The sequence below is a fragment of the Bos indicus x Bos taurus genome, chromosome 10, assembly GCF_003369695.1.
Source record: "Bos indicus x Bos taurus breed Angus x Brahman F1 hybrid chromosome 10, Bos_hybrid_MaternalHap_v2.0, whole genome shotgun sequence".
Taxonomy (NCBI): Eukaryota; Metazoa; Chordata; class Mammalia; order Artiodactyla; family Bovidae; genus Bos; species Bos indicus x Bos taurus.
The window spans coordinates 15,686,337-15,712,875 of record NC_040085.1 but is presented as its reverse complement, the minus strand read 5'-3'; the positions used below and the strand labels follow the sequence as shown (position 1 = coordinate 15,712,875).

Sequence of the window (26,539 nt, the reverse complement as noted above, 5' to 3'; positions counted from 1 at the left end):
ATTTAAGTTATTTTACAATCAATAATAACATAATAAAGAGACAGAACAAAAATCACCCAGCATCCTCCCATCCTATTGGGGCAATTATGCTCATTTTCCTGTGTTCTCATCCAATTCTTCTCCATATAGATACATATTTTACACAGCTATACTGGCAATGGCACCCCACTCCAGTACTCTTGCCTGGAAAATCCCACCCCACTCCAGTACTCTTGCCTGGAAAATCCCATGGACAGAGGAGCCTGGTAGGCCACAGTTCATGAGGTCGCTAAGAGTCAGACATGACTGAGTGACTTCACTTTGACTTTTCACTTTCGTGCATTGGAGAAGGAAATGGCAACCCACTCCAGTGTTCTTGCCTGCAGAATCCCAGGGACGGGGGAGCCTGGTGGGCTGCTGTCTATGGGGTGGCACAGAGTCGGACACGACTGAAGTGAGTTAGCACCAGCACCAGCATACTGCACTGCATTACCATTTCTCTGAGGCAGGCATATCACATTAGTTCCTGCTCCTGTCTCAGATACAGTGTGCTTTTCCCCACAGAAGCTTGCCTTTACCTGTCATTTCTATAAACAATGGCGAGAATGCCTACTTCTTCATCCAGAACCAGAAAGACACTGTTGAACAATGTAAAAACTAGAAAAAAAAAATCTTTTAGAAAAGACCAGGAAAACAAAGACATATTCTCTAAAACTGAAATTGAACCAAAAAATTCTAAATACGAGCATTTATCATTATTGTTAATATTACTTAGCAATTTATCCCAAAGAAATAAGCATCATGCCTAATCTACAAATGCATGTTCTCTCCTCTGATATAACAATTTCATAGCACATGAATCCCTCAAACAATATCAGCCAATAATATCTAAGAAAGGATTTGTAATAGCATAACAATAATTTGTTGAACTGATATGTGGGAAGCAAGGATGTTGAAAATAATAATCTGTGTGCATGACCATCCAAATCCATACACTGTAAAAAATAGAAAAGTACAATAGAAATAAATGAATATATTAATAGCAGTTGTCTCTGTAGGACTATTGGTGATTCTTTTCATTTTCTGTATATCTTAAAGTGTTCATGATGACCTGATAATATTTTTATATTTTAAAACTTTTTGTTTAAATACACATTGCCTGAAATCCAGTATGTTTTCTCCAATTTTATTGTTACTTATCCTTAATTATCCTGCAAGAATATCAGCCAGAAAGGGAGAAATAAAAATAGCTAGCATTGTGTGACTGCATGGTCCATGGGCAACCTTGCGTTAGGTGTTGAGTATACATTACTAATTTAAATTCTGGGGAACTTTTCTCTTGTGAACTGTGACATATTCATATTCCCATTGATGAAGCAGAGTTTCATGAGGTTAGAGAACTGGCCCCAGACAGATTAGTAAATGTTGAAACTCAGGTGCACACACTCAGGTGCACACACAGAGTCTCTAACTGAAATCTCTGTGTAACAAGTTCTAGAGTAAATTTTCCATCAGTGTTTTTGATAAAGGTCTGTGATCAATGGTTACAGGATTTGTAGAGAAAATATTTTACTTTATTTGAGAGACCACTTAAAACATTTGGACAAATATAGGAAAAGACATCATCTGATCAAGAAGAAATAAAGGGACACACACCTTCTAACATAAATAAGAAAAACAGAAAAAGAATTGATAAAGGCAAAACTTTCCCCAAAGAATACCAGACAATTGAATCAAAGTATGCGATTTGATGCTAACTCAGTGCAGGATCTGGACAACCAGCCTGATGAGGGAGGAAAAGGGACCTGCAAGTTGAAGAAATAAAGGATTCCTTCAGCTCAAAATCCCTCTTTCCTTTCAGTTCCAAGTGTCCTCAGATCCCCAGAACATCACAACTCTTGATGCTGCACACCGCTGATTGGGCATTCCCAGCAGAGGCCAGAGGAGCCACGGGGAACCACACCACTGTCACCGAGTTCATCCTGCTGGGGCTCTCAGAGGCCTGTGAGCTGCAGATGCTCCTCTTTCTGGGGCTCCTCCTGACCTACCTGCTCACTCTACTGGGGAACCTCCTCATCGTGGTCCTCACCCTCATGGACAGGCGCCTCCACACACCCATGTACTACTTCCTCCGCAACTTTGCCATCCTAGAGATCTGGTTCACCTCGGTCATCTTCCCCAAGATGCTGACCAACATCCTGACTGGAAACAGGACCATCTCCCTGGAAGGCTGTTTCCTACAAAGTTTTCTCTATTTCTTCCTGGGCACCACAGAGTTCTTCCTACTGGCAGTGATGTCCTTTGACAGGTATGTGGCCATATGTAACCCCTTGCGTTATGTCACCATCATGAGCAAAAGGGTCTGTGTCCAGCTAGTTCTTTCTTCATGGATCACAGGGTTCCTTCTCAACATCATTCCAGGTTTCCTCACAATTCAGCAGCCCTTCTGTGGTCCCAATATCATTGATCATTTCTTCTGTGACAACTTTCCACTCCTGGAACTCATATGTGCAGATACAAGTCTGATGGAAATTCTAAGTTTCATCCTGGCCAACGTCAGCCTCCTGGGCACTCTGTCTGTGACGGCTACCTGCTATGGCCACATCCTCCACACCATCCTGCACATCCCCTCAGCCAAGGAGAGGCAGAAAGCCTTCTCAACCTGTTCCTCCCACATCACTGTTGTCTCTCTCTTCTATGGCAGCTGCATATTCATGTATGTCCGGTCGGGCAAGGGAGGCCAGGGGGAGGACAGGAACAAGGTGGTGGCCTTGCTCAACACCGTGGTGACCCCAGTGCTCAATCCCTTCATCTACACCCTCAGGAACAAACAGGTGAAGCAGGTGTTTATGGAGCAGCTGAACAAGCTCTTCTAATAAACCTGTGGATCCAAGAGGCTGCACATAAGATCCCCACTCAAGCTCAGGCCTCTGCAACAGATGGAGGCTTTCTCATCCACAAAAAGCTTAATGACATGTTTCTAGGGCGCCAGTCACTGTGCAACTCAGCATCAACTCATAAGCTCTGTGGCCCCTCAAGGCAATTTTATTAATTGTCATATTTGTATATTTCACTTCATTCCATCTATATGCCTGGCTTTCCAGCAGAATACAAATTCTTTGATGAGAGGTACTGGCTCTGTAATTCACCATAAGCCTCAAAAACCAATCTGCTGTGATAGACCATATAAATACTCAGAAAGTACTTTCAGATTGATTTTGTGTTTCTGTTTCTCCAACAACTTCAAGGGAGAGGAGAACACTGTTAACACTGTCCTCATCTGTCACAGTAACATATCCATAAGAATTCAAAAAATAAGGTTAGTTGTTTATTACCCTGCATATAAGCTAATACTAAACTCTTTGTTTAGTATTAAAACTCATAGATATTCATCATTCCTATTCCAAGTAACCTGGTTGGTTACTTCCCCTGAGCCCCGGTTTTCTCAACTGTAAAATGAGGATCCGTTTCAAAGCATTATGATAAAAGTCAAATGAGATACTCTATGCAAGAATCTTAAATAGTGACTGGCACATAATAAGTCTCACTAAACGTTAGTTTCTTTCATTTGTATCTCATCCTACCTTCCCTCTCTTCCTTTTAAATTTCACACTTGTTGTTAACAAAACTTTTCTGTCTGGAATACTATAAATTTATATTCAGAATATCCTATTTATCTTATACAAACTTAAATACAGTATTAATTGAAATTTGTTACTAAGATATTCATTATTTTCATGAAAAAGAAAATTAAGTCATATTGGTAAATAATCAAATATTAACTAAATAATGAGATCAATTCACATGTTAACTTATCCCAAAATAATTATTACATGAATGCCATGTCCAAGGAAATGCACATTTCAGTGGATAACACTTAATTTATGCTTTCAAAGAATTTGAAATCTAATAAGGAAGATAGAAACAACAGAAATGACTATATTTCAGGGTAAAAAATGATCTTTATAAGAAAATACCGTGGGTAACTCTTCAGTAACAAATAGGAAAACCTATAGAAAATGGACGAATCCCTAGAGAATGAGAATTTTCAAAAATGTAAAAAGAAATAGAAAACTTAACTGACCCAATTACCATAGAAAGATTTCAAGAAAGGATTACATAGCTACTATGAATTAAAACCTATGTTTTCAATAACAAAAACAGCTCTTCTACAACTGGCTAATAAGTACATGAAAAGATGTGCAGCATCACCAAACATTCAGTTCAGTTGAGTCGCTCAGTAGTGTCTGACTCTTTACGACCCCATGAATCACAGCATGCCAGGCCTCCCTGTCCATCACCAACTCCCAGAGTTCACTCAGACTCACATCCATCAAGTCAGTGATGCCATCCAGCCATCTCATCCTCTGTTGTTCCCTTTTCCTCCTGCCACCAATCCCCCTCACCATCAGAGTCTTTTCCAATGAGTCAACTCTGGGCATGAGGTGGACAAGGTACTGGAGTTTCAGCCTCAGCATCATTCCTTCCAAAGAACACCCAGGACTGATCTCCTTCAGAATGGACTGGTTGGATCTCCTTGCAGTCCAAGGGACTCTCAAGAGTCTTCTCCAACACCACAGTTCAAAAGCATCAATTCTTCAGCGCTCAGCTTTCTTCATAGTCCAACTCTCACATCCATACATGACCACTGGAAAAAACATAGCCTTGACTAGACGGACCTTTGTCAGCAAAGTAATGTCTCTGCTTTTCAATATGCTATCTAGGTTGGTCATAACTTTTCTTCCAAGGAGTAAGAGTCTTTTAATTTCATGGCTGCAGTCACCATCTGCAGTGATTTTGGAGCCCAGAAAAATAAAGTCTGACACTGTTTCCACTGTTTCCCCATCTACTTCCCATGAAGTGATGGGACCAGATGCCATGATCTTCATTTTCTGAATGTTGAGCTTTAAGCCAACTTTTTCACTCTCCTCTTTCACTTTCATCAAGAGGCTTTTGAGTTCCTCTTCACTTTCTGCCATAAGGGTGGTGTTATCTGCATATCTGAGGTTATTGATATTTCTCCCGGCTATCTTGATTCCAGTTTGTCCTTCTTCTAGCCCAGTGTTTCCCATGATGTACTCTGCATATAAGTTAAATAAACAGGGTGACAATATACAGCCTTGATGTACTCCTTTTCCTATTTGGAACCAGTCTGTTGTTCCATGTCCAGTTCTAACTGTTGCTTCCTGACCTGTATATAGGTTTCTCAAGAGGCAGGTCAGGTGGTCTGGTATTCCCATCTCTTTCAGAATTTTCCAGTTTATTGTGATCCACACAGTCGAAGGCTTTGGCATAGTCATTAGGGAAATGCAAATTAAAATCACAATGAAATATTATTTTATAGCCATAAGATGGATATTATTTTTTAAAATTTTCTTGAACAGATTATACCAAGTTTTGGCAAGCATATGGATAGATTAGAATTCTGGTGCATTGCTGATGAGAGTATAAAATGATTCAGCCACTGTGGAAAACATTATGGCACTTCCTAAATAATGTAAACATAGATTTAGTGTATCATCCAGCAATCTCACTTCTAGATATAAACCCAAAAGAATTGACAGTAAGGACTTGAACACATATTTTTACATCTGTGTTCATAGCAGCACTATTCACAACAGCCAAAAAGGTAAAAACAACTCAAATGTCCATGGACAAATGAATGGATAAACAAAATGTGGTACGTACATACATTGGAATAGTATTCTGCCTTAAAAAGAGATGGAATTCTGATAAATTAAATGCTACAACATGTAGGAAACTTGAAGACATATGCTAAGTGAAATAAGCAAGACATAAGAGGACAAATACAGTCAGATTCCACAATATGAGGTATAGAGTGAGCAAAAAAAAATCATAGAGACAGAATGTAGAATGGGGGTTACCAGGAAGTGTGGGTAGGAATGGAGAGTTATTATTTGATGAATATAAAATTTCAGCTTGGGATGATGAAAAAGTTCTGGACATGGATAATGGTGATGATCTCACAACAATGTGAATGTACTTGACACCACCAAACAGTACACTTTAGAATGGTTAAAATGAGAAATTTTATATTATTATGTATTTTGCCCAATAAGAAAAGTACAGATTCCAGGTCAAAAACAAAACTGCATTACTTTGACTTCCTCCCTTTCTCTTATTTCTCAGTCAATCCATCAGCAAATTCTGCGGATTATACATTCAAAATATGTACTAAATCCACCATTTCTTACCACCACCACTACCATCTTTGTCCATATAACCTTCCCCTTCCTCTAGGAAATCCATCCCTACCTGCCACACCAATCCCATGCCCATACCTCTGGAGGAGGACAGGGTTAGCAAACTCAGGTGAGGGGGAGGTGGACTTGCATAGTTAACACAGAGGAAGCCAAAACAACACACCCTTTCTCTCTGAAGATTTCCTGCCTGAAACAGGCCTTATGCATCGATAGAAAACAATTTACTTTAAATGAAGTTCAAAACTTTAACAATTACATAGGACCAGACAATTAATAATCCCATTCTTTGAACAAATGGTGAATGAAGGACTTCTAAAAGTATACATATGCCCATCATCACAGCACTGTTTATAATAGCCAGGACATGGAAGCAACCTAGATGTCCACCAGCAGATGAATGGAGAAGAAAGCTGTGGTACATATACACAATGGAGTATTACTCAGCCATTAAAAAGAATGCATTTGAATCAATTCTAATGAGGTGGATGAAACTGGAGCCTATTATACAGAGTGAAGTAAGCCAGAAAGAAAAACACCAATACTGTATACTAACACATATACATGGAATTTAGAAAGATGATAATGATAACTCTGTATGGGAGACAGCAAGAGACACAGATGTATAGAACAGTCTTTTGGACTCTGTGGGAAAGGGCAATGGTGGGATGATTTGGGAGAATGGCATTGAAACATGTATAATATATGTGAAACGAATTGCCAGTCCAGGTTCGATGCATGATACAGGATGCTCAGGACTGGCACACTGGGATGACCCAGAGGGATGGGATGGGGAGGGAGGTGAGAGGGGGGTTCAGGATGGGGAACACGTGTACACCCGTGGCAGATTCATGTTGATGTATGGCAAAACCAATACAATATTGTAAAGTAATTAGCCTCCAATTAAGATAAATAAATTTATATTTAAAAAAGTAAAAATTATAAAATTATACACATGCCCAGAAACTTTGCACCACTGTTCTGAATTTCATACAAGCTCAAGGAAGAAATAACTTCATGAAGAGGTTTAAATGAATTTTCAGGAAGGATGTAGATGGAAGAATGTAAATTACAAATAAAGAATTATTTTCTATAATATGCAAAGATAAATAACCCAACAGATAATTGAGATAAGTATATACATAGACACTGACAGTAAAGTAAACTCAAAGGACCAATAGAAGTGAAAAGATGCTCAACCATATTAATGGTCATTGTTGCTGTTTAGTCCCTAAGTCTTGTCCAGCTGTTTTCCGACCCCAAGTACCCTACCCCACCAGGCTCCTCCTCTCCATGGGATTTCCCAGTCAAGAATACTGGAATCAGTTGCCATTTCCTTCTCCCAGGAATCTTCCAGACTAAGGGACTGATCTCACATCTCCAATATTGCCAAGAGGATTCCTTACCCCTGAGCCACCATCTAGTCAAGGTTATGGTTTTTCCAGTGGTCATGTATGGATGTGAGAGTTGGACGGTGAAGAAAGCTGAGTGCACAACAATTGATGCTTTTGAACTGTGGTGTTGAAAAAGACTCTTGAGAGTACCTTGAACTGAAAGGAGATCCAACCAGTCCATCCTAAAGGAGATCTGTCCTGGGTGTTCATTGGAAGGACTGATGTTGAAGCTGAAACTCCAATACTTTGGCCACCTCATGCGAAGAGCTGACTTATTTGAAAATACCCTGATGCTGGGAAAGATTGAGGGCAGGAGGAGAAGGGGATGACAGAGGACGAGATGGTTGGATGGCATCACCGACTCAATGGACACAAGTTGGGGTAAACTCCAGGAGTTGGTGATGGACAAGGAGGCCGGGCATTCTGCGGTTCATGGGGTTGCAAACAGTCGGACACAACTGAGTGACTGAACTGAACTGAACTGAACTGAGCCACCAGGGAAGCCCTTGTACTAATGGTCAAGATAACTCAAGGTAAAATAATAACTCTTTTGATGGTAAAATATTTTAGACACCTAATCCAATCCCAAAGAAGGGCAATGGTAAAGAATGTTCAAACTACCACAGAATTGCACTCATTTCAAATGCTACCAAGGTAATGCTCAAAATCCTTTAAGCTCGGCTTCAACCATATGTGAACTAGAAATTCCAGATGTACTATCTGGATTTAGAAAAAGCAGAGGAACCAGAGATCAAATTGCCAACACCTGTTTGATCATAGAAAAAGCAAGAGAATTCTAGAAAAACATCTATTTCTGCTTCATTGCCTACGTAAAAGCCTTTGACTGTGTGGATCACAAACTATGGAAAAGTCTTAAAGAGATGGGAATACCAGATCACCTTATCTACCTTCTGAGAATCCTGTATGCAAGTCAAGAAGTAACAGTTAGTGCTCGCTTCGGCAGCACATATACTAAAATTGGAACGATACAGAGAAGATTAGCATGGCCCCTGCGCAAGGATGACACGCAAATTCGTGAAGCGTTCCATATTTTTTAAAATTGGAAGAATAAAAAAAAAAATAAATAAATAAATTTTGAAGAGCAAAAAAAAAAAAAAAAATAAAAGTTTACATAATAAAAAAAAAAAAAAGAAGTAACAGTTAGAACTGGACATGGAATAGTCAGTTAATTAGTTCAGTCATGTCCGACTCTTTGCAACCTCCATGGACTGCAGCATGCCAGGCTTCCCTGTCCATCACCAACTCCCAGAGCTTGCTCAAACTCATGTTCATAGAGTCGGTGATACCATCCAACCATCTCATCCTCTGTCATCCTATTCTCCTCCTGCCTTCAATCTCGCCCAGCATTAGGGTATTGTCTAATGAGTTAGTTCTTTGTATCAAGTGGCCAAAATATTGGAGCTTCAACTTCAGCATTAGTCTTTCTAATGAATATTCAGGATTGATTTCCTTTAGGATTGCCTGGTTTGATCACTTTGCAGTGCAAGGGACTCTGAAGAGTCTTCTCCAACACCACAGTTCAAAAGCATCAATTCTTCAGTGCTCAGCTTTCCTTATGGTCCGACTCTCACATCCATACATGACTACTGCAAAAACCAAAGCTTTGACTCTATGGACCTTTGTTGCCAAATAATGTCTCTGCTTTTTAATACGTTGCCTAGGTTTGTCAAAAGTTTTCTTTCAAGAGCAAGTGTCTTTCAGTTTCATGGCTGCAGTCACCATCTGCAGTGATTTTGGAGCCCAAGAACATAAACTCTGTCACTGTATCCATTGTTTCCCTACCTATTTGCCATGAAGTGATGGGACTGGATGCCATCATCTTTGTGTTTCAGATGTTGAGTTTTAAGCCAGCTTTTTCACTCTCCTATTTCACTTTCATCAAGAGGCTCTTAAGTTCCTCTTCACTTTCTGCCATAAGGGTAATGTCATCTGCATATCTGAGGATACTGATACTTCTCCCAGCAATCTTGATTCCAGCTTGTGCTTCTTCCAGCCCAGCGTTTCATATGATGTACTCTGCATATAAACTAAATAAGCATGGTGACAATATACAGCCTTGACATATTTGACATGGAACAACCAGGGAAGTAAAGTAAGTTGTATTCCTTGGAGAGACTGGTACTGCCATACTTGACATGCATTCTAATCTGATTCGACAATACTTTTTCAGGCTTTCCTGGTCGCTCAGATGGTCAAGAATCCTCCTGCAACACAGCAGACCTGGGTTCAGTCCCTGGGTTGGGAAGATCCCCTGGAGAAGGGAATGGCTTCTCACTCCAGTATTCTGGCCTGGAGAATTCCATGGACTGTAAAGTCCATGAGATTGCAAATAGTCAGACACAAAGAGCAACATTCACACCTCATACACAAAGTATCATCTATGCACTGTACATCATGTGACATGTGAGGCTGGATGAAGCAAATTGGAATAAAGATTGCCAGGAGAAATATCAACACCTTCAGATATGCAGATGACACCACCCTTATGGCAGAAAGTGAAGAGGATTTAAAGAACCTCTTGATGAAGATGAAAGAGGACAGTAAAAAAGCTGGCTTAAAACTCAACATTCGGGCTTCCCTAGTGGCTCAGTGATAAAGAAGCTGCCTGTCAATGCAGCAGACATGGGTTCAGTCCCTGGTGCAGGAAGATCCCACATGCTGCAGAGCCACTGGGCCCGTGTCCCACAGTTACTGAAGCCCGAGAGACCAAGAGTCTCTTGCAAGATAGAACCACAGTCTCTTTGTAACATTCTCATGCATATTCCCCAACAAGAGAAGCCACTTCAGTAAGAAGCCTATGCACCACAGCCCCTGCTTGCTGCAACTACTAAAAAGCCCAAACAGTAACAGAGACCCAAAAATAAATAAATAAATATTAAACATTAAAAAAAAAACCTCAACATTCAAAATACAAGATCATGGCATTTGGTCCCATTACTTACTGGCAAATGTATGGGCATGGGGGGAATGGAAACAGTGACTGCAAATGGTGACTGCAGCCATGAAATTAAAAGAAACTTACTCCTTGGAAGAAAAGCTATGACAAATCTAAACATACTAAAAAGCAAAGACATCAATTTGCCCACAAAGATCCATCCAGTCAAAGCTATGGTTTTTGTAGTAGTCATATACAGATGTGAAAGTTGGATCATAAAGAAGGCTGAGAGCTGAAGAACTGATGCTTTCAAATTGTAGTGCTGGAGAAAACTCTTGAGAGTCTCTTGGACAGAAAGATCAAACCAGTCAATCCTAAAGGAAATCAATCCTGAATACCAGTCCTGGAAGGACTCATTCTGAAGCTGGAATTTCAATACTTGGGTCACCTGATGCAAAGAGCTGAGTCATTGGAAAAGACCTGGATGCTAGAAAAGATTGAGGACATGAGGAGAAGTGAACGGCAGACAATGAGATGGTTAGATGGCATCAACTCAATGGACATGAGTTTGAGCAAACTCTGGGAGATAGTGAGGGACAGGGAACCCTGGGTGCTGTAGTCCATGGATCACAGAGTCAGACATGACTGGTGAATGAACAACAATGCATTGAGTGCTCCATCAGGACACCTACGGAATAAAGACCAGACTCTCAATGAGAACTGTATTAGCCTCTGGCTCCAGAGATCTCATAAGGCTGTAACCAAGGTACAGGCAGAATGCTTGTCTAAGGGAGGATCTGCTCCCATGTTCACTACGATGGCTGTTCATTGTCATTAAATCCTTGCTGTCTATTGGCTGGAGACATGAGTCCCTTGCCATGTGGGCTTCTCTACTGGACAGCTAATAATATGGCTTCCTTCAGAGCAAGTAAGAGAGCAAGAAAGGACATGCAAGATGGAACCACAGTCTCTTTGTAACATTCTCAAAAATGACATCTCATCCCTTTCACTGTATTCCATTCGTTAGAAGACTATCACTAGGTACAGCCACACACAAGGGGAGGGGATAACACATGGACAGGAATATCAGGAGATGGGTCATCGGGGCCACCTTAGAAGCTATCACAGGCACTATGTCAAATCGATCTGTGACACCAAGGACATAGACTATATCATGTCTAACTGAAAATTATGAAAGTTCTGGTCAACCAGACGAGGTATACAATTTCTACAAGCACATCTCAGCAGACGCCACCAGTGTGTGCCATGTACACTTCTTAACCTCAGCTATCCAGTCACATGAGCCTACTTCTTATAAGTTATTGATTAAGTCATGACTCTTTACCAGGAATAAGGTGACTACACATGCAGTTTATATGAGGTGACCAGGTGTTTAGAAAGTGAGTTGGTAGCCATCTGACTACATTAAGGATAGCCAGACTCTCAGGAAAGATAACCCTAGTCAGATTAACCCACTCATGCACTGAGAGAACTGAAAGCCTGTCATTCATTTGCCTTTTCCAACATATCATTGGCTCCTACTCATACCATTTCTGACAGTCATGTTACATCAGCCAGTTTTCTCCAGTCCACAGAATAGTTTGGTGACCAAAGAAAGTGGGATTACAAAGTAGTTATAGCTTGAATGGCCCAAGGACCAAGACAAACACAATTTCAATATCCTTTTACAAAGATTCACATAATAGAGAGGACGCTCAACGGGGACTGGACACCATCTCTGTTTTGTTCACCACTCATAGTCATCTTCAGTACACAGTATAGAGTCTAGTACACAGTAGGTAAGTAGGTACTCAAGAAACATTTATTGAATGAATGATTAATTAATTAAAGGTCCTACACCTCCACACACACTCCAATTTATTCTTAAGGTCTCAAATTGATAGAGATGGAAATACCACAACACCTTACATGCCTCCTGAGAAACCTGTATATAAGTCAAGAAGCAATAGTTAGAACTGGACATGGAACAACGGATTGGTTAAAAATTGGGAAAGAAGTACATGAAGAGTGTATATTGTCACCCTGCTTATTTAACTTTTATGCACAGTATATCATGAGAAATGCCAGGCTGATGAAGCAAAAGCTGGAATCAAGATTGCCAGGAGAAATATCAAGAACCACAGATATGCAGGTGACACCACCCTTATGGCAGAAAGCAAAGAGGAACTTCACAGCCTCTTGATGAAAGTGAAAGAGGAGAGTGAAAAGGCTGGCTTAAAATGCAACATTCAAAAAACAAAGATCATGGCATCCAGTCGCATCACTTCATGGCAAATAGATGGGGGAACAAAGAAAACGGTGACAGACTATTTTCTTGGACTAAAAAATCACTGCGGATGGTGACTGCAGCCATGAAATTAAAAGACGCTTGCTGCTTAGAAGAAAAGCTATGACAAATCTAGACAACGTATTAAAAAGCAGAGACATCACTTTGCCCACAAAGATCCATAGAGTCAAAGCTATGGTTTTTGCAGTAGTCATGTACAGATGTGAGAGTTGGATCATAAGGAAGGCTGAGCACCAAAGAACTGATGCTTTCAAACTGTAGTGCTGGAGAAAACTCTTGAGAGTCCCTTGGACAGCAAGGAAATCAACCCTGAATTATCATTGGAAGGACTGATGCTGAAGCTGAAGCTCCAATACTCTGGCCACCTGATGCAAAGAGTTGACTCATTGGAAAAGACCTTGGTACTAGGAAAGATTGAAGGCAAGAGGAGAAGGGGACAACAAAGGATGAAATGGTTGGATGGCATCATCGACTCAATGGACTTGAGTTTGAACAAACTGGGGCGGAGGGGTTGGTGAAGGACATGCAAGCCTGGGTGCTGCAGTCCATGGATCACAAAGAGTCAGACACGACTGGCGACTGAACAACAACAACTTTATGTAACTCGATCAGCAATACCTTTCATCATCCTTCAGTCTGATTCAGGATATCCTCTGAGCTCTTTTTCAGATGCTATCACAATAGTAATTAATATTTATCTGATTATTTCATCTCTGTCTTCCCCACAAGATACTGCCTATCTGTGGCATCTAGAGCCATACTTATCACACAAAAGCACATCACAAAACTTTTTGAATTAACTGTGTTTTTAAATGAACTTTTTATTAACTGTGTTTCTTTGTTACAGTTAAAATTCATTAGAGTTTTCGCAGCTTCTCAGTCAAAACAAAGTAAACTTTAAATCCCAAAATTGAACAAAGTAAGAGGTAAGGGACCTTCTTATGTCCTATTACCTCTGACGATAATGAATCTCCAGGGAAGCAGAGCTCCAACCAGTAAGAGAATAACATGAATCTCTAGATTGGTTAAGTTTGAGCTCTGCACCTTCTGTATCTCTGAGCTTCTAAGGAGACTAAACAGAATCCCAGGCAGTCCAAGACAGAGTCTGCCACGATTATTTTACCCCAGAACTCTCTATGGACACCATACTCCTGGAAGGGCCAGAAACTTCTTAAGCCCAACTGAAGATGAGTTAAACTAATCAGCATCTAATTATGTCTGTCTCTGCTTTACTATATGAGGGATGGAAGAATAATTAGATAGGTTTTCATATCCATTTCCCCAGGAAAGTGGTCCGTGACATGGTGATGGATCAGAAAAATAGAAGCTTCCTGAGAAACTGGTGAAGTTCTGGGGAATATCCAGAGATTGTTACTTTCTGAGGACAACTGAGAATATGTGGATGGTGAGAGTCAGAGAATATTTCTTAAGAGAGATTGGCTGTTGGAAAATATGGATATTTGCAGACACATGCGTGTACTGTGTACAAGAGAATAGGACCTGCTTGTTCCATGACCTGCAGACCATGTTTCAGCTCTGGAGTGTCCTTCACTTCGTATCTCTGGTGAGCCCCCAAGAAGTGTACTCCTCAGGCAACACTGCAGAGTTGGGAGTTTCCTGTGAAAACCAGGAGTCTCCCCATCATGAGAACTGCCTGGAAGACAACTGAGCATCTCACCTAGCATCTACTGAGGTAATCTACGTTGGTGCAATTTTTGGTGTGGGGAAGTGGACCCTGATTCCCCTGGATGCTCTGGCTGGAAGCCTGACATCTGTTTTCAGGTGTCCACTGGCGGGCTGTGGCAGAGCTCACTTCTCTGACTTTTTGCATCGTTCTCAGTATCCTGATCAAGAACAGCTGATGGCTCACAGAATCATTATGGCTTTCCTTCACTCTATTCACGGACAGCCATTTGTTTCCCCTTTGTCTCTCTCGAAATTTTTACCCAACTCTTAGTCCATATGGACTCATTGTGCTGGCTTCTTTTCTGATTTTGAATTTAAGTTACTTTATAAGTGATAATAAAAATAATAAAGAGACAGAAGAAAAATCACCTGCCATCCTCCCATCCTATTATGGCAATTATGCTCATTTTCCTGTGTTCTCATCCAATTCTTCTCCATATAAATACATATTTTACACAGCTATACTGAACTGTGTTATCATTTCTCTGAGGCAGGCTTATCACATTAGTTTCTGCTCCTGTCTCAGAAAGAGTCAGCTCTTCTTCACAGAAGCTTGCCTTTACCTGTTATTTCTATAAAGGACAGCCGATGGCAAGAATGCCTACTTCTTTCTCCAGATCTATAAGTGAGTGAAGCCACTCAGTCATGTCCAACTCTTTGTGATCCCATGCACTGTAGCGTACTAGGCTCCTCCGTCCGCAGGATTTTCTAGGCAAGAATGCTGGAGTGAGTTGCCATTTCCTTCTCCAGGGGATCTTCCCAACCCAGGGATCAAACCCAGGTCTCCTGCATTGTAGGCAGATGCTTTACCGTCTGAGCCACCAGGGAAGTTGGTTAAGACACTGCTACATAATGTAAGAACTAGAAAAAAATTATTCAAAACAAAGACATATTCTCTAAAATTGAAATTGAACCAATGTACGATTCTAAATATGAGCATTTATCATTATTATTCTTCATTACAATTACTTAGGAATTTATCACAAAGAAGTAACCGTGATGCCTAATTTTCAAATACATGTTTTATTCCCACTGAAGAAGCAGAGTTTGGTAAAATTAGAGAACTGGCCCCAGACAAGTTAGTAAATGATGGAGCTCAGGTACAAACACGAAGTCTAACTCAAATGCCTCTGTAACAAGTTCTAGAGGAAATTTTCCATTAGTGTTTTTGATAAAGGCCTGTGACCAATGGATACAGGATTTGCAGAGAAAATATTTTACTTTATTTGAGAGACCACTTAAAACATTTGGACAAATATGGGGGGGAAAAAACCCATCATCTGATCAAGATTTAAAGGAACAAACACTTCCTAACAGACACAAGAAAAATGGAAAAAGAATTGGTAAAGGCAAAACTTTCCCCAAAGAATACCAGACAATTGAATCGAAGTATGTGACTTGATGCTAACTCAGTGAGGGACCTGGACAACTGGCCCGACGAGGGAGGCAAAGGGACCTGCAAGTTGAAGAAATAAAGGATTCCTTCAGCTCAAAATCCCTCTTTCCTTTCAGTTCCAAGTGTCCTCAGATCCCCAGAACATCACGACTCTTGATGCAGCACACCGCTGATTGGGCATTCCCAGCAGAGGCCAGAGGAGCCACGGGGAACCACACCACTGTCACCGAGTTCATCCTGCTGGGGCTCTCAGAGGCCTGTGAGCTGCAGATGCTCCTCTTCCTGGGGCTCCTCCTGACCTACCTGCTCACTCTACTGGGGAACCTCCTCATCGTGGTCCTCACCCTCATGGACAGGCGCCTCCACACGCCCATGTACTACTTCCTCCGCAACTTTGCCGTCCTAGAGATCTGGTTCACCTCGGTCATCTTCCCCAAGATGCTGACCAACATCCTGACTGGAAACAGGACCATCTCCCTGGAAGGCTGTTTCCTACAGTGTTTCCTCTATTTCTTCCTGGGCACCACAGAGTTCTTCCTACTGGCAGTGATGTCCTTTGACAGGTATGTGGCCATATGTAACCCCTTGCGTTATGTCACCATCATGAGCAAAAGGGTCTGTGTCCAGTTAGTTCTTTCTTCATGGGTCACAGGATTCTTTATCATCATCATTCCAACTTTCCTCACATTTCAGCAGCCATTCTGTGGTCCCAATATCATTGATCATTTCTTCTGTGACAGCTTTCCACTCCTGGAACTCGTATGTGCAGACACAAGTCTGATCGAGCTTCTAGGTTTCATCCTGGCCAACGTCAGCCTCCTGGGCACTCTGTCCATGATGGCTGCCTGCTATGGCCACATCCTCCACACCATCCTGCGCCTCCCCGCAGCCAAGGAGAGGTGGAAAGCCTTCTCAACCTGTTCCTCCCACATCACTGTTGTCTCTCTCTTCTATGGCAGCTGCATCTTCATGTATGTCCGGTCAGGCAAGAGCGGCCAGGGGGAGGACAGGAACAAGGTGGTGGCCTTGCTCAACACCGTGGTGACCCCAGTGTTCAATCCCTTCATCTACACCCTGAGGAACAAACCAGTGAAGCAGGTGTTTTACAAGCAAATTAACAAGCTCCTCTCATAAACAGGAGCTGGATCTGAGAGGGTGGAGAAAGTTGGCTCCTTTCCTGAACCTCTCCAAATACTGCTGCTTCCCGATTTCCATGAACCATTTCCTCTCAGCCAATTTCTTAGCAAATGCTATAATCTACAGTGGTTTCTTACTGGCTCATGCAATCTTGTCAGAGAGTACAAAAAACTCAGTGTACCACAACTGTGTCTGGTATGTCTTTCTGATCCTAGAATGTATCTCAGTGGTTTTTTTGGTTTCTTTGTTGTCAGGTTTTGGTTTTGGTTTTGGTTGCACTAGGTCTTCGCTGCTGCACACAGGCTTTCTCCAGTTGCACTAAGCAGGAGCTACTCTAGTTGTGGTGGTCAGACCTCTCGTTATGGTGGCTTCTCCTATTGCAGAGCTCTAAGGTGTCTGGGCTCAGTAGTTAAAGTCCATAGGCTTAGTTGCCCAGTGGCATGTGAAATCTTCCCGGACCAGGGGTAGAATCCATATTCCCTGCATTGGCAGGCAGATTCTTAACCACTGGACTACAAGGGAAGTCCTGCTGTCATGTTTGTTTGTATGTTTCATTTTGTTTGCCCATGCCACATGGCTTGTGGAATCTTACCTAGCTCCTTGACTAGGGGTTGAATGCAGGCCCTCAGCAGTGAAAATGCAGAGTCCTTAACAACTGGACTGCCCTGAGTTTCTTAATCCGGCCTCATTTCAAATTACAATTTAACATACCTTCTTCACTAAAACCTTTAAAAACCAATGAAGATATTCTCAATGAGAATATATTTATTGTAAACTTCAGAATTAGTATGTGTCCAGAAAAATTAATGAGGTGGAATAGCCAAGAAATATTGAACAAAAAAAGCGTCAGGTATTAAAACACTAACTTAAGAACAAACAAATAGAACAGTGGAATTGGATAGTCTAGAAAAATGATGCAGATTAGACATAAAGATCTAATAGATGATTAGGGTAGACTTTCTAGGAAATTCCCTGGTGGTCCACTGGTTAGGACTACAAGCTTCCATTGCAGGAGGCATGAATTTGATCCCTGGGTAGGAAAGAAAACCAAAATCCAGCAAGCCACATGGGGAGGCCAAGAAAATAATAACAATAAAACAAAGTAGACTTTCTAATCTATAAAAAAGACAGAGTCCAGTGGATAAATAATGCCAAGACTATTGGCTAACCACAATAGAAGACTGTTGTCTTTAAAAAAGATTGGGGTCTAGTACATTACTGGGGAAAGGTTAGAGCAGAAGATCAATTTAAAAGTGATACATGAAACTGTAATCAGAAATCTTCCAGCAAACAAAAGCCCAGGTCCAGATGGCTTCACAGCTGAATTCTACCAAAAATTAAGAGAAGAGCTAACACCTATCCTACTCAAACTCTTCCAGAAAATTGCAGAGGAAGGTAAACTTCCAAACTCATTCTATGAGGCCACCATCACCCTAATACCAAAACCTGACAAAGATCCCACCAAAAAAGAAAACTACAGGCCAATATCACTGTTGGACATAAATGCAAAAATCCTTAACAAAATTCTAGCAATCAGAATCCAACAACACATTAAAAAGATCATACACCATGACCAAGTGGGCTTTATCCCAGGGATGCAAGGATTCTTCAATATCCACAAATCAATCAATGTAATACACCACATTAACAAATTGAAAAATAAAAACCATATGACTATCTCAATAGATGAAGAGAAAGCCTTTGACAAAATTCAACATCCATTTATGATAAAAAGTCTCCAGAAAGCAGGAATAGAAGGAACATACCTCAACATAATAAAAGCTATATATGACAAACCCACAGCGAACATAATCCTCAATGGTGAAAAATTGAAAGCATTTCCTCTAAAGTCAGGAACAAGACAAGGGTGCCCACTTTCACCATTGCTGTTCAACATAGTTTTGGAAGTTTTGGCCACAGCAATCAGAGCAGAAAAAGAAATAAAAGGAATCCAAATTGGAAAAGAAGAAGTAAAACTCTCACTGTTTGCAGATGACATGATCTTCTACATAGAAAACCCTAAAGAATCCACCAGAAAATTACTAGAACTAATCAATGAATATAGAAAAGTTGCAGGATATAAAATCAACACACAGAAATCCCTTGCATTCCTATACACTAATAATGAGAAAATAGAAAGAGAAATTAAGGAAACAATTCCATTCACCATTGCAACGAAAAGAATAAAATACTTAGGATTATATCTACCTAAAGAAACTAAAGACCTAGATATATAAAACTATAAAATACTGGTGAAAGAAATCAAAGAGGACACTAATAGATGGAGAAATATACCATGTTCATGGATTGGAAGAATCAATATAGTGAAAATGAGTATACTGCCCAAAGTAATTTATAGATTCAATGCAATCCCTATCAAGCTACCAACGGTATTCTTCACAGAGCTAGAACAAATAATCTCACAATTTGTATGGAAATACAAAAAACCTCGAATAGCCAAAGCGATCTTGAGAAAGAAGAATGGAACTGGAGGAATCAACCTGCCTGACTTCAGGCTCTACTACAAAGCCACAGTCATCAAGACAGTAGGGTACTGGCACAAAGACAGAAATATAGATCAATGGAACAAAATAGAAAGCCCAGAGATAAATTCACACACCTAGGGGCACCTTATTTTTGACAAAGGAGGTAAGAATATATGATGGATTAAAGACAATCTCTTTAACAAGTGGTGCTGGGAAAACCGGTCAACCACTTGTAAAAGAATGAAACTAGAACACTTTCTAACACCATACACAAAAATAAACTCAAAATGGATTAAAGATCTAAACCTAAGACCAGAAACTATAAAACTCCTAGAGGAAAACATAGGCAAAACACTCTCCGACATACATCACAGCAGGATCCTCTATGACCCACCTCCCAGAATATTGGAAATAAAAGCAAAAATAAACAAATGGGACCTAATTAAACTTAAAAGCTTCTGCACAACAAAGGGAACTATAAGCAAGGTGAAAAGACAGCCTTCAGAATGGGAGAAAATAATAGCAAATGAAGCAACTGACAAACAACTAATCTCGAAAATATACAAGCAACTCCTACAGCTCAATTCCAGAAAAATAAATGACCCAATCAAAAAATGGGCCAAAGAACTAAATAGACATTTCTCCAAAGAAGACATACAGATGGCTAACAAACACATGAAAAGATGCTCAACATCACTCATTACCAGAAAAATGCAAATCAAAACCACTATGAGGTACCATTTCACACCAGTCAGAATGGCTGCAATCCAAAAGTCTACAAGCAAAAAATGCTAGAGATGGTGTGGAGAAAAGGGAACCCTCTTACGCTGTTGGTGGGAATGCAAACTAGTACAGCCACTATGGAGAACAGTGTGGAGATTCCTTAAAAACCTGGAAATAGAACTGCCTTATGATCCAGCAATCCCACTGCTGGGCATACACACTGAGGAAACCAGAAGGGAAAGAGACACGTGTACCCTAATGTTCATCGCAGCACTGTTTATAATAGCCAGGACATGGAAGCAACCTAGATGTCCACCAGCAGATGAATGGAGAAGAAAGCTGTGGTACATATACACAATGGAGTATTACTCAGCCATTAAAAAGAATGCATTTGAATCAATTCTAATGAGGTGGATGAAACTGGAGGCTATTATACAGAGTGAAGTAAGCCAGAAAGAAAAACACCAATACAGTATACTAATGCATATATATGGAATTTAGAAAGATGGTAACAATAACCCTGTATATGAGACAGCAAAAGAGACACTGATGTATAGAACAGTCTTTTGGACTCTGTGGGAGAGGGAGAGGGTGGGATCATTTGGGAGAATGGCATTGAAACATGTATAATATCATATATGAAACGAGTCGCCAGTCCAGGTTCGATGCACGATACTGGATACTTGGGGCTGGTGCACTGGGACGACCCAGAGGGATGGTACTGGGAGGGTTCAGGATGGGGAACACACGTATACCTGTGGTGAATTCATGTTGATATATGGCAAAATCAATACAATATTGTAAAGTTAAAAAATAAAATAAAATATTAAAAAAATCAAATGGAAAAAAAAAGTGATACATGCCTTAAATATTTATCTCAAATTAAAGCTAGAAACATGTATTCACTAACCTATAACTATTCTTTTCTTTGAGTATGAATATGATGATTGTTGTAGTCTTTTTTGCTTAAACCACATTCACAATATGAAATTTCAGGATTTGCTTCAGTGATACAAAAATTGTAAAGATGCCAGAGAAACCATCTGTGAACAGAATTCTAGAATTTTTGCATTTTGTTTGTCTGTTGCCAGTCTTCACAGTCCTTGCCCACACCTCAATCAACAATTTTTTTCATTATCTGACTTTATGGAATCTCTCACAAAGACTCAATTTTGTTTTCGCAGAAATAGCTTTGTTTTTATACTCATATTTCATTGGTTTATCTTTATTTAGTTAAAAATGTCATTATAGTAACAAGTCCAATTATCAAATCAAGGTTTGGAAACAACTGATTCTTGGTACAAGCTAACTGGTGGGAATAAAAATATGCATGGGTACAGCAGACAATTTCTAGCTGCAAAGGCATGCTGTGAACATCAAGGACTTGGGGAGGTAATACAGCAAGAGAAGCTGACAACAGCTACTAGAAGTCCACCACCTAGGTTTAGATTCCCACCTATTAGCCATTTGAGCTTAAATAAGCAATACTTCTTGCATCATATATATTGAAGGCAGAAGGAGAAGAGGGCAACAGAAGATGAGATGGTTGAATGGCATTACCAGTCCAATGGACATGAACTTGGGCAAGCTCCGGGAGATGGTGGGGGATAGTGAGGCCTGGCATGCTGCAATCATGGGGTAACGAAGAGTCAGACACAATTTGGCAACTGAACAACAACATATATATATATGGAGATAATAATATATCTACCTCATAGAATCCTTATAAATATTATTAATGTATGTCAGAATGCTTAGCTCAGGGCCTGATAAAGTGCTATGTTAAGTGTCGGGTACTATATTTTACTGAAGGAATAAGCTGCATAAATGAAGATAAATGAAGGGATTACCTAGAACCTTGCAGAAAAAGTTGTTAGATCCTCATCTCATATCTTGCTGCTACTGCTAAGTCACTTCAGTCGTGTCCGACTCTGTGTGACCCCACAGACGGCAGCCCACCAGGCTCCCCCGTCCCTGGGATTCTCCAGGCAAGAACACTGGAGTGGGTTGCCATTTCCTTCTCCAATGCATGAAAGTGAAAAGTGAAAGTGAAGTCGCTCAGTCGTGTCCGACCCTCAGCAACCCCATGGACTGCAGCCTTCCAGGCTCCTCCATCCATGGGATTTTCCAGGCAGGAATACTGGAGTGGGGTGCCATTGTCTCTTCCGAATCTCATATCTTAAACAGAAATAAATTCAGGATAATTAAGTAAATAGATATAAACCACGAAAAAAAAAGTTTGGATAAAAATTATCTCATTAAAGATGCATAGGGGACTTCCCTGCTGGGCCAGTTGGTTAAGATACTGTCTGCCAATGCAGGGAACATGGGTTTGACCCCTGGTCTGGTAAAATCCCACATGCCATAGGGCAACTAGACCCTGCACACCACAACTGTTGAGCCCAACGCCCTACAGCCTGTGCTTAGCAATAAGAGAAGACACCACAGTGAAAAGCCTGGGCACAGCAACAAAGAGAGTAGCCTCTGCTCACCTAAACCAGAGAAAGCCTGCACACAGCAACAAAGACCCAGCACAGCCAAAAACTTAAAAAAAGAGAGCTTGCATACCGCAACTAAAGATCCTTCAAGTGGCAACAAAGATGAAAGATCCCAAGTGCCATAGCTAAGACCCAGCACACCAAATAAATATATATATATATTTTTTAAAAAAGATGTGTAGAGAGTTTTTTCAATAGAACTATAAACATAAATTTATAAACTTGGCTATATAAATTTTTAGACTTCTTTATGTTTAAGGAAAAAAAACAGTAGTCATGTATGGATGTGAGAGTTGGACTATAAAGAAAGCTGAGCGCAGAAGAACTGATGCTTTTGAACTGTGGTGTTGGAGAAGACTCTTGAGAGTCCCTTGGACTGCAAGGAGATCCAACCAGTCCATCCTAAAGGAAATCAATACTGAGTATTCACTGGAAGGACTGATGCTGAAGCTGAAACTCCAATACTTTGGCCACCTGATTTGAAGAAGTAACTCACTGGAAAAGACCCTGATGCTGGTAAAGATTGAAGGCGGGAGGAGAAGGGGCCGACAGAGGATGAGATGGTTGGATGGCATCACCGACTCAAGGAACATGAGTTTGAGTAGGCTCCGGGAGTTGGTGATGGACAGGGAGGCCTGGCGTACTGTGGTTCATGGGGTCGCAAAGAGTCGGACACAACTGAGCAACTGAACTGAACTGGACTGAACTATCTGCCTGAAATCTATTTCCCATTCTTAAAGTAGTAGGTCCCTGACCTTAATAAAGCCCCTCTCCCCTCTCAGTTCATGTAACTGACATGGCATGACATCATCCCCAACCAGTTAGAGCATGACCATGGCTATTGGCTCAGGAATGGCCATATCACTAAAATCAGACCAGTGAAGCCAAGCAAATCTCAATTCTGAGATACTTACAGGAACTTGTGGAAGAACAGTTGCTCATCTGGACTTGGGGTTGAGAGGGTGTTGGGGGAAAAGGACAGAAGACACAAATTACCAATAAGGGGAACAAGTGAGTAGACACCACTATGGATTCCTTAGGCATTAAAAAGTAATAATGGAACATTATGAACAACTTATGGTAATGTTTTTAACAACTTAGATAAAATGTATAAATTTCTGAAAAGACAAACTACCAAAACGGAACTTCCCTGGTGGTCCAGGGGCTAAAACGTGCTTCCAGTGGAGGGGACCCAGGTTCAAACCCTGGTTCACATGTCACAACTAAAGATTCCACATGCCTGATAAGGGGTTAATATTCAAAATATACAAAGAAGTCATAAATCAATAGCAAAAAAGATAAACAATCCAATTTAAATGGGCAAAGGGCCTGAATAGACATTTTTCCAAAGAAGACACACAAATGGCCAACAGGCACCTGAAAAGGTGATTCACGTGATTAATTATCAAGGAAATGCAAATCAAAAGACAATGTGGTATCACTTCACACCTATTAGGATGCCTCTCACTATAAAGAAAAGAGATAACAAATGCTCTCAAAGATGCGGAGAAAAGAGAACTCTTGTGTACTGTTGGTGGGAATGTAAACCAGTACTATCACACAGAAAACAGTACAGTGATTCCTCAAGAAATAGAACTAGCATAAGATTCTGCAATCCCACTTCCAGATACAGAACCAAAGGAAACAAAAATCGTTGTTTCAAAAGTATCTGCACTCCCACGTTCACTGTAGCATACTCACAACAGCCAAGGTATGGAGACAACCTACGTGTCCACTAACAGATGAATGAATAAAGGAAATGTGGCACATATAAACAACGGGCTATTATTCAGCCTTTATCCTGACATTTTTGACAACATGGATGAACCTGGAGGCCATTATGTCAAGTAAAATAAGCCAGACAAAGACAAACACTACATTGTATCACTTACATGTGGAATCTTAAAAAAAAAAAAAAAAAGGTTGAACTAATAAAAACAGATAGTAGAAAAGTGGTTGCCAGGGGCTGAGGTGGAGAAAATAGGGAGAGGTTGCTAAAAGGCTAAGGCTGCTGCTAAGTTACTTCAGTCGTGTCGGACTGTGTGTGACCCCATAGACGGCAGCCCACCAGGCTCTCCTGTCCCTGGGATTCTCCAGGCAAGAACACTGGAGTGGGTTGCCATTTCCTTCTCCAATGCATGAAAGTGAAAAGTGAAAGTGAAGTCGCTCAGTCGTGTCTGACCCTCAGCGACCCCATGGACTGCAGCCCACCAGGCTCCTCTGTCCATGGGATTTTCCAGGCAAGAATACTGGAGTGGGGTGCCATTGCCTTCTCCATGCTAAAAGTCTACAAACTTTCAATTATAAGATGAATAAAGTATGAGGATCTAATATAATGGGGTGAATATAATTGATAACACTATACTGTGTAATTGAAAGTTGCTAAGAGTGTAGAACTCCATTACTTTGGCCACCTCATGCGAAGAGTTGACTCATTGGAAGAGACTCTGATGCTGGGAGGGATTGGGGGCAAGAGGAGAAGGGGACGACAGAGGATGAGATGGCTGGATGGCATCACTGACTCGATGGACATGAATCTGAGTGAACTCCGGGAGTTGGTGATGGACAGGGAGGCCTGGTGTGCTGCGATTCATGGGGTCGCAAAGAGTCGGACACGACTGAGCGACTGAACTGAACTGAACTGACTGAAGAGTGTAGAACTTACATGTTTTCATCCAATAAAAAGGTAAATATATAAGGTGATGAATATGTTAATTAACTCTGGGGGGGGGATCCTTTAACAGTATACACATCTATCAAATCATCACCTCTGTACACTTTAAATACCTTGCAATATTGTCAATTATACCTCAATAAAAAGGAAAAAAAAAAACACACGAGGGAGGGAGGGTTGAGAGAAAGTAAAATGGTCTTTGTTTGCAAATGACATAATCATCTATGTAGAAAATCCTAAGGAATCTACCCCAAAATGTTCCTAGAATTAATGAATAAATGTAGTAAGGTTGTAGAATACCAGATTTTTGTGGGGAATCATATGGTCATGGTGGTTTAGTCACTAAGTCCTATGTGACTCTCAGGACCCCACTGAATCTTTGCCAGTCAGGAATCTAACCCATGTCTCCTGCATTGCAGGCGGATTCTTTACCACTGAGCTACCTGGGAAGCCCTTATAGAGAAGCCTATGATACTACCTTATATGCTAGCAATAAACAATTAGAAGTTGAATTAAAAAAAAATTTACAACAACACCAAAACATATGAAATACTTGAAGGGGTAAATTAACAAAAGATTTTTAAGACTTGAATATGCAAGCCTGAAAACAATAAAACCACTGAGAAAAAATTAAAGGCTTTAATAATAAAAGGAGAAATACACTCATGAATTGCAAAACATTATTATTATTAAGATGTCACCTCTCATAAATTGCTGGTGAGATTATAAATTGGTACAATTTCAGCCTTGTTGAAGCCAAGAGAATAACATGGATCACCAGCAGCTCTACTGGAGCCATCTGAGACAATTCGGCCAGGGTTCTCACTCTTGCCAGGTCTGCTCAAACCGGCATGGTCTGATCCAGAAACAGGCCTCAATATGTGTCCCTAGAGTTTCCGCCAGTACACGAAAGACATCGGCTTCATTAAGTTGGACTAACTGAACTTCTTTAAATGGATCATCCAGCACAGCTACCTTATGCAGAAACAATACCAGCGCTTTGCATATAAAAGTTTTTAAAACTTCAAAAATAAATAAATTGATACAATTTCATATTATCTAAAGAAGCTGAAGATCTGCATAACCCATAACCTACTAAAACCACCAAACCCAGCAGGTACCCTGGAGAAATTCTTACATG

At 40.6% G+C, this 26,539-nt stretch overlaps 2 protein-coding genes, 1 non-coding gene and 1 pseudogene across 3 annotated transcripts; all 4 read left to right on the top strand.

Moving 5' to 3' along the window:
- Positions 1–1,614: 1,614 nt before the first annotated feature.
- Positions 1,615–2,876, top strand: LOC113899348 (olfactory receptor 49-like). Its single transcript, XM_027552765.1, has one exon. It carries the CDS (start codon positions 1,881–1,883, stop codon positions 2,853–2,855), a length of 975 nt encoding a protein of 324 aa, XP_027408566.1. The 5' UTR covers positions 1,615–1,880; the 3' UTR covers positions 2,856–2,876.
- Positions 2,877–8,542: 5,666 nt separating this feature from the next.
- LOC113900568 lies at positions 8,543–8,649 on the top strand. Its single transcript, XR_003513199.1, has one exon. It is a non-coding gene; the product is annotated as a U6 spliceosomal RNA (small nuclear RNA).
- A 7,237-nt stretch (positions 8,650–15,886) lies between these two features.
- LOC113899314 (olfactory receptor 49-like) lies at positions 15,887–17,014 on the top strand. The gene has a single exon (XM_027552755.1). It carries the CDS (start codon positions 16,037–16,039, stop codon positions 17,012–17,014), a length of 978 nt encoding a protein of 325 aa, XP_027408556.1. The 5' UTR covers positions 15,887–16,036.
- Positions 17,015–26,158: 9,144 nt separating this feature from the next.
- LOC113899347 lies at positions 26,159–26,337 on the top strand (annotated as a pseudogene).
- Positions 26,338–26,539: the final 202 nt, after the last annotated feature.

What these genes read in the sequence shown, in the direction of transcription:
- LOC113899348 (XM_027552765.1), top strand. Translation starts at nt 1,881, where the DNA reads ATGCTGCACACCGCTGATTGGGCATTCCCAGCAGAGGCCAGAGGAGCC.
- LOC113899314 (XM_027552755.1), top strand. Translation starts at nt 16,037, where the DNA reads ATGCAGCACACCGCTGATTGGGCATTCCCAGCAGAGGCCAGAGGAGCC.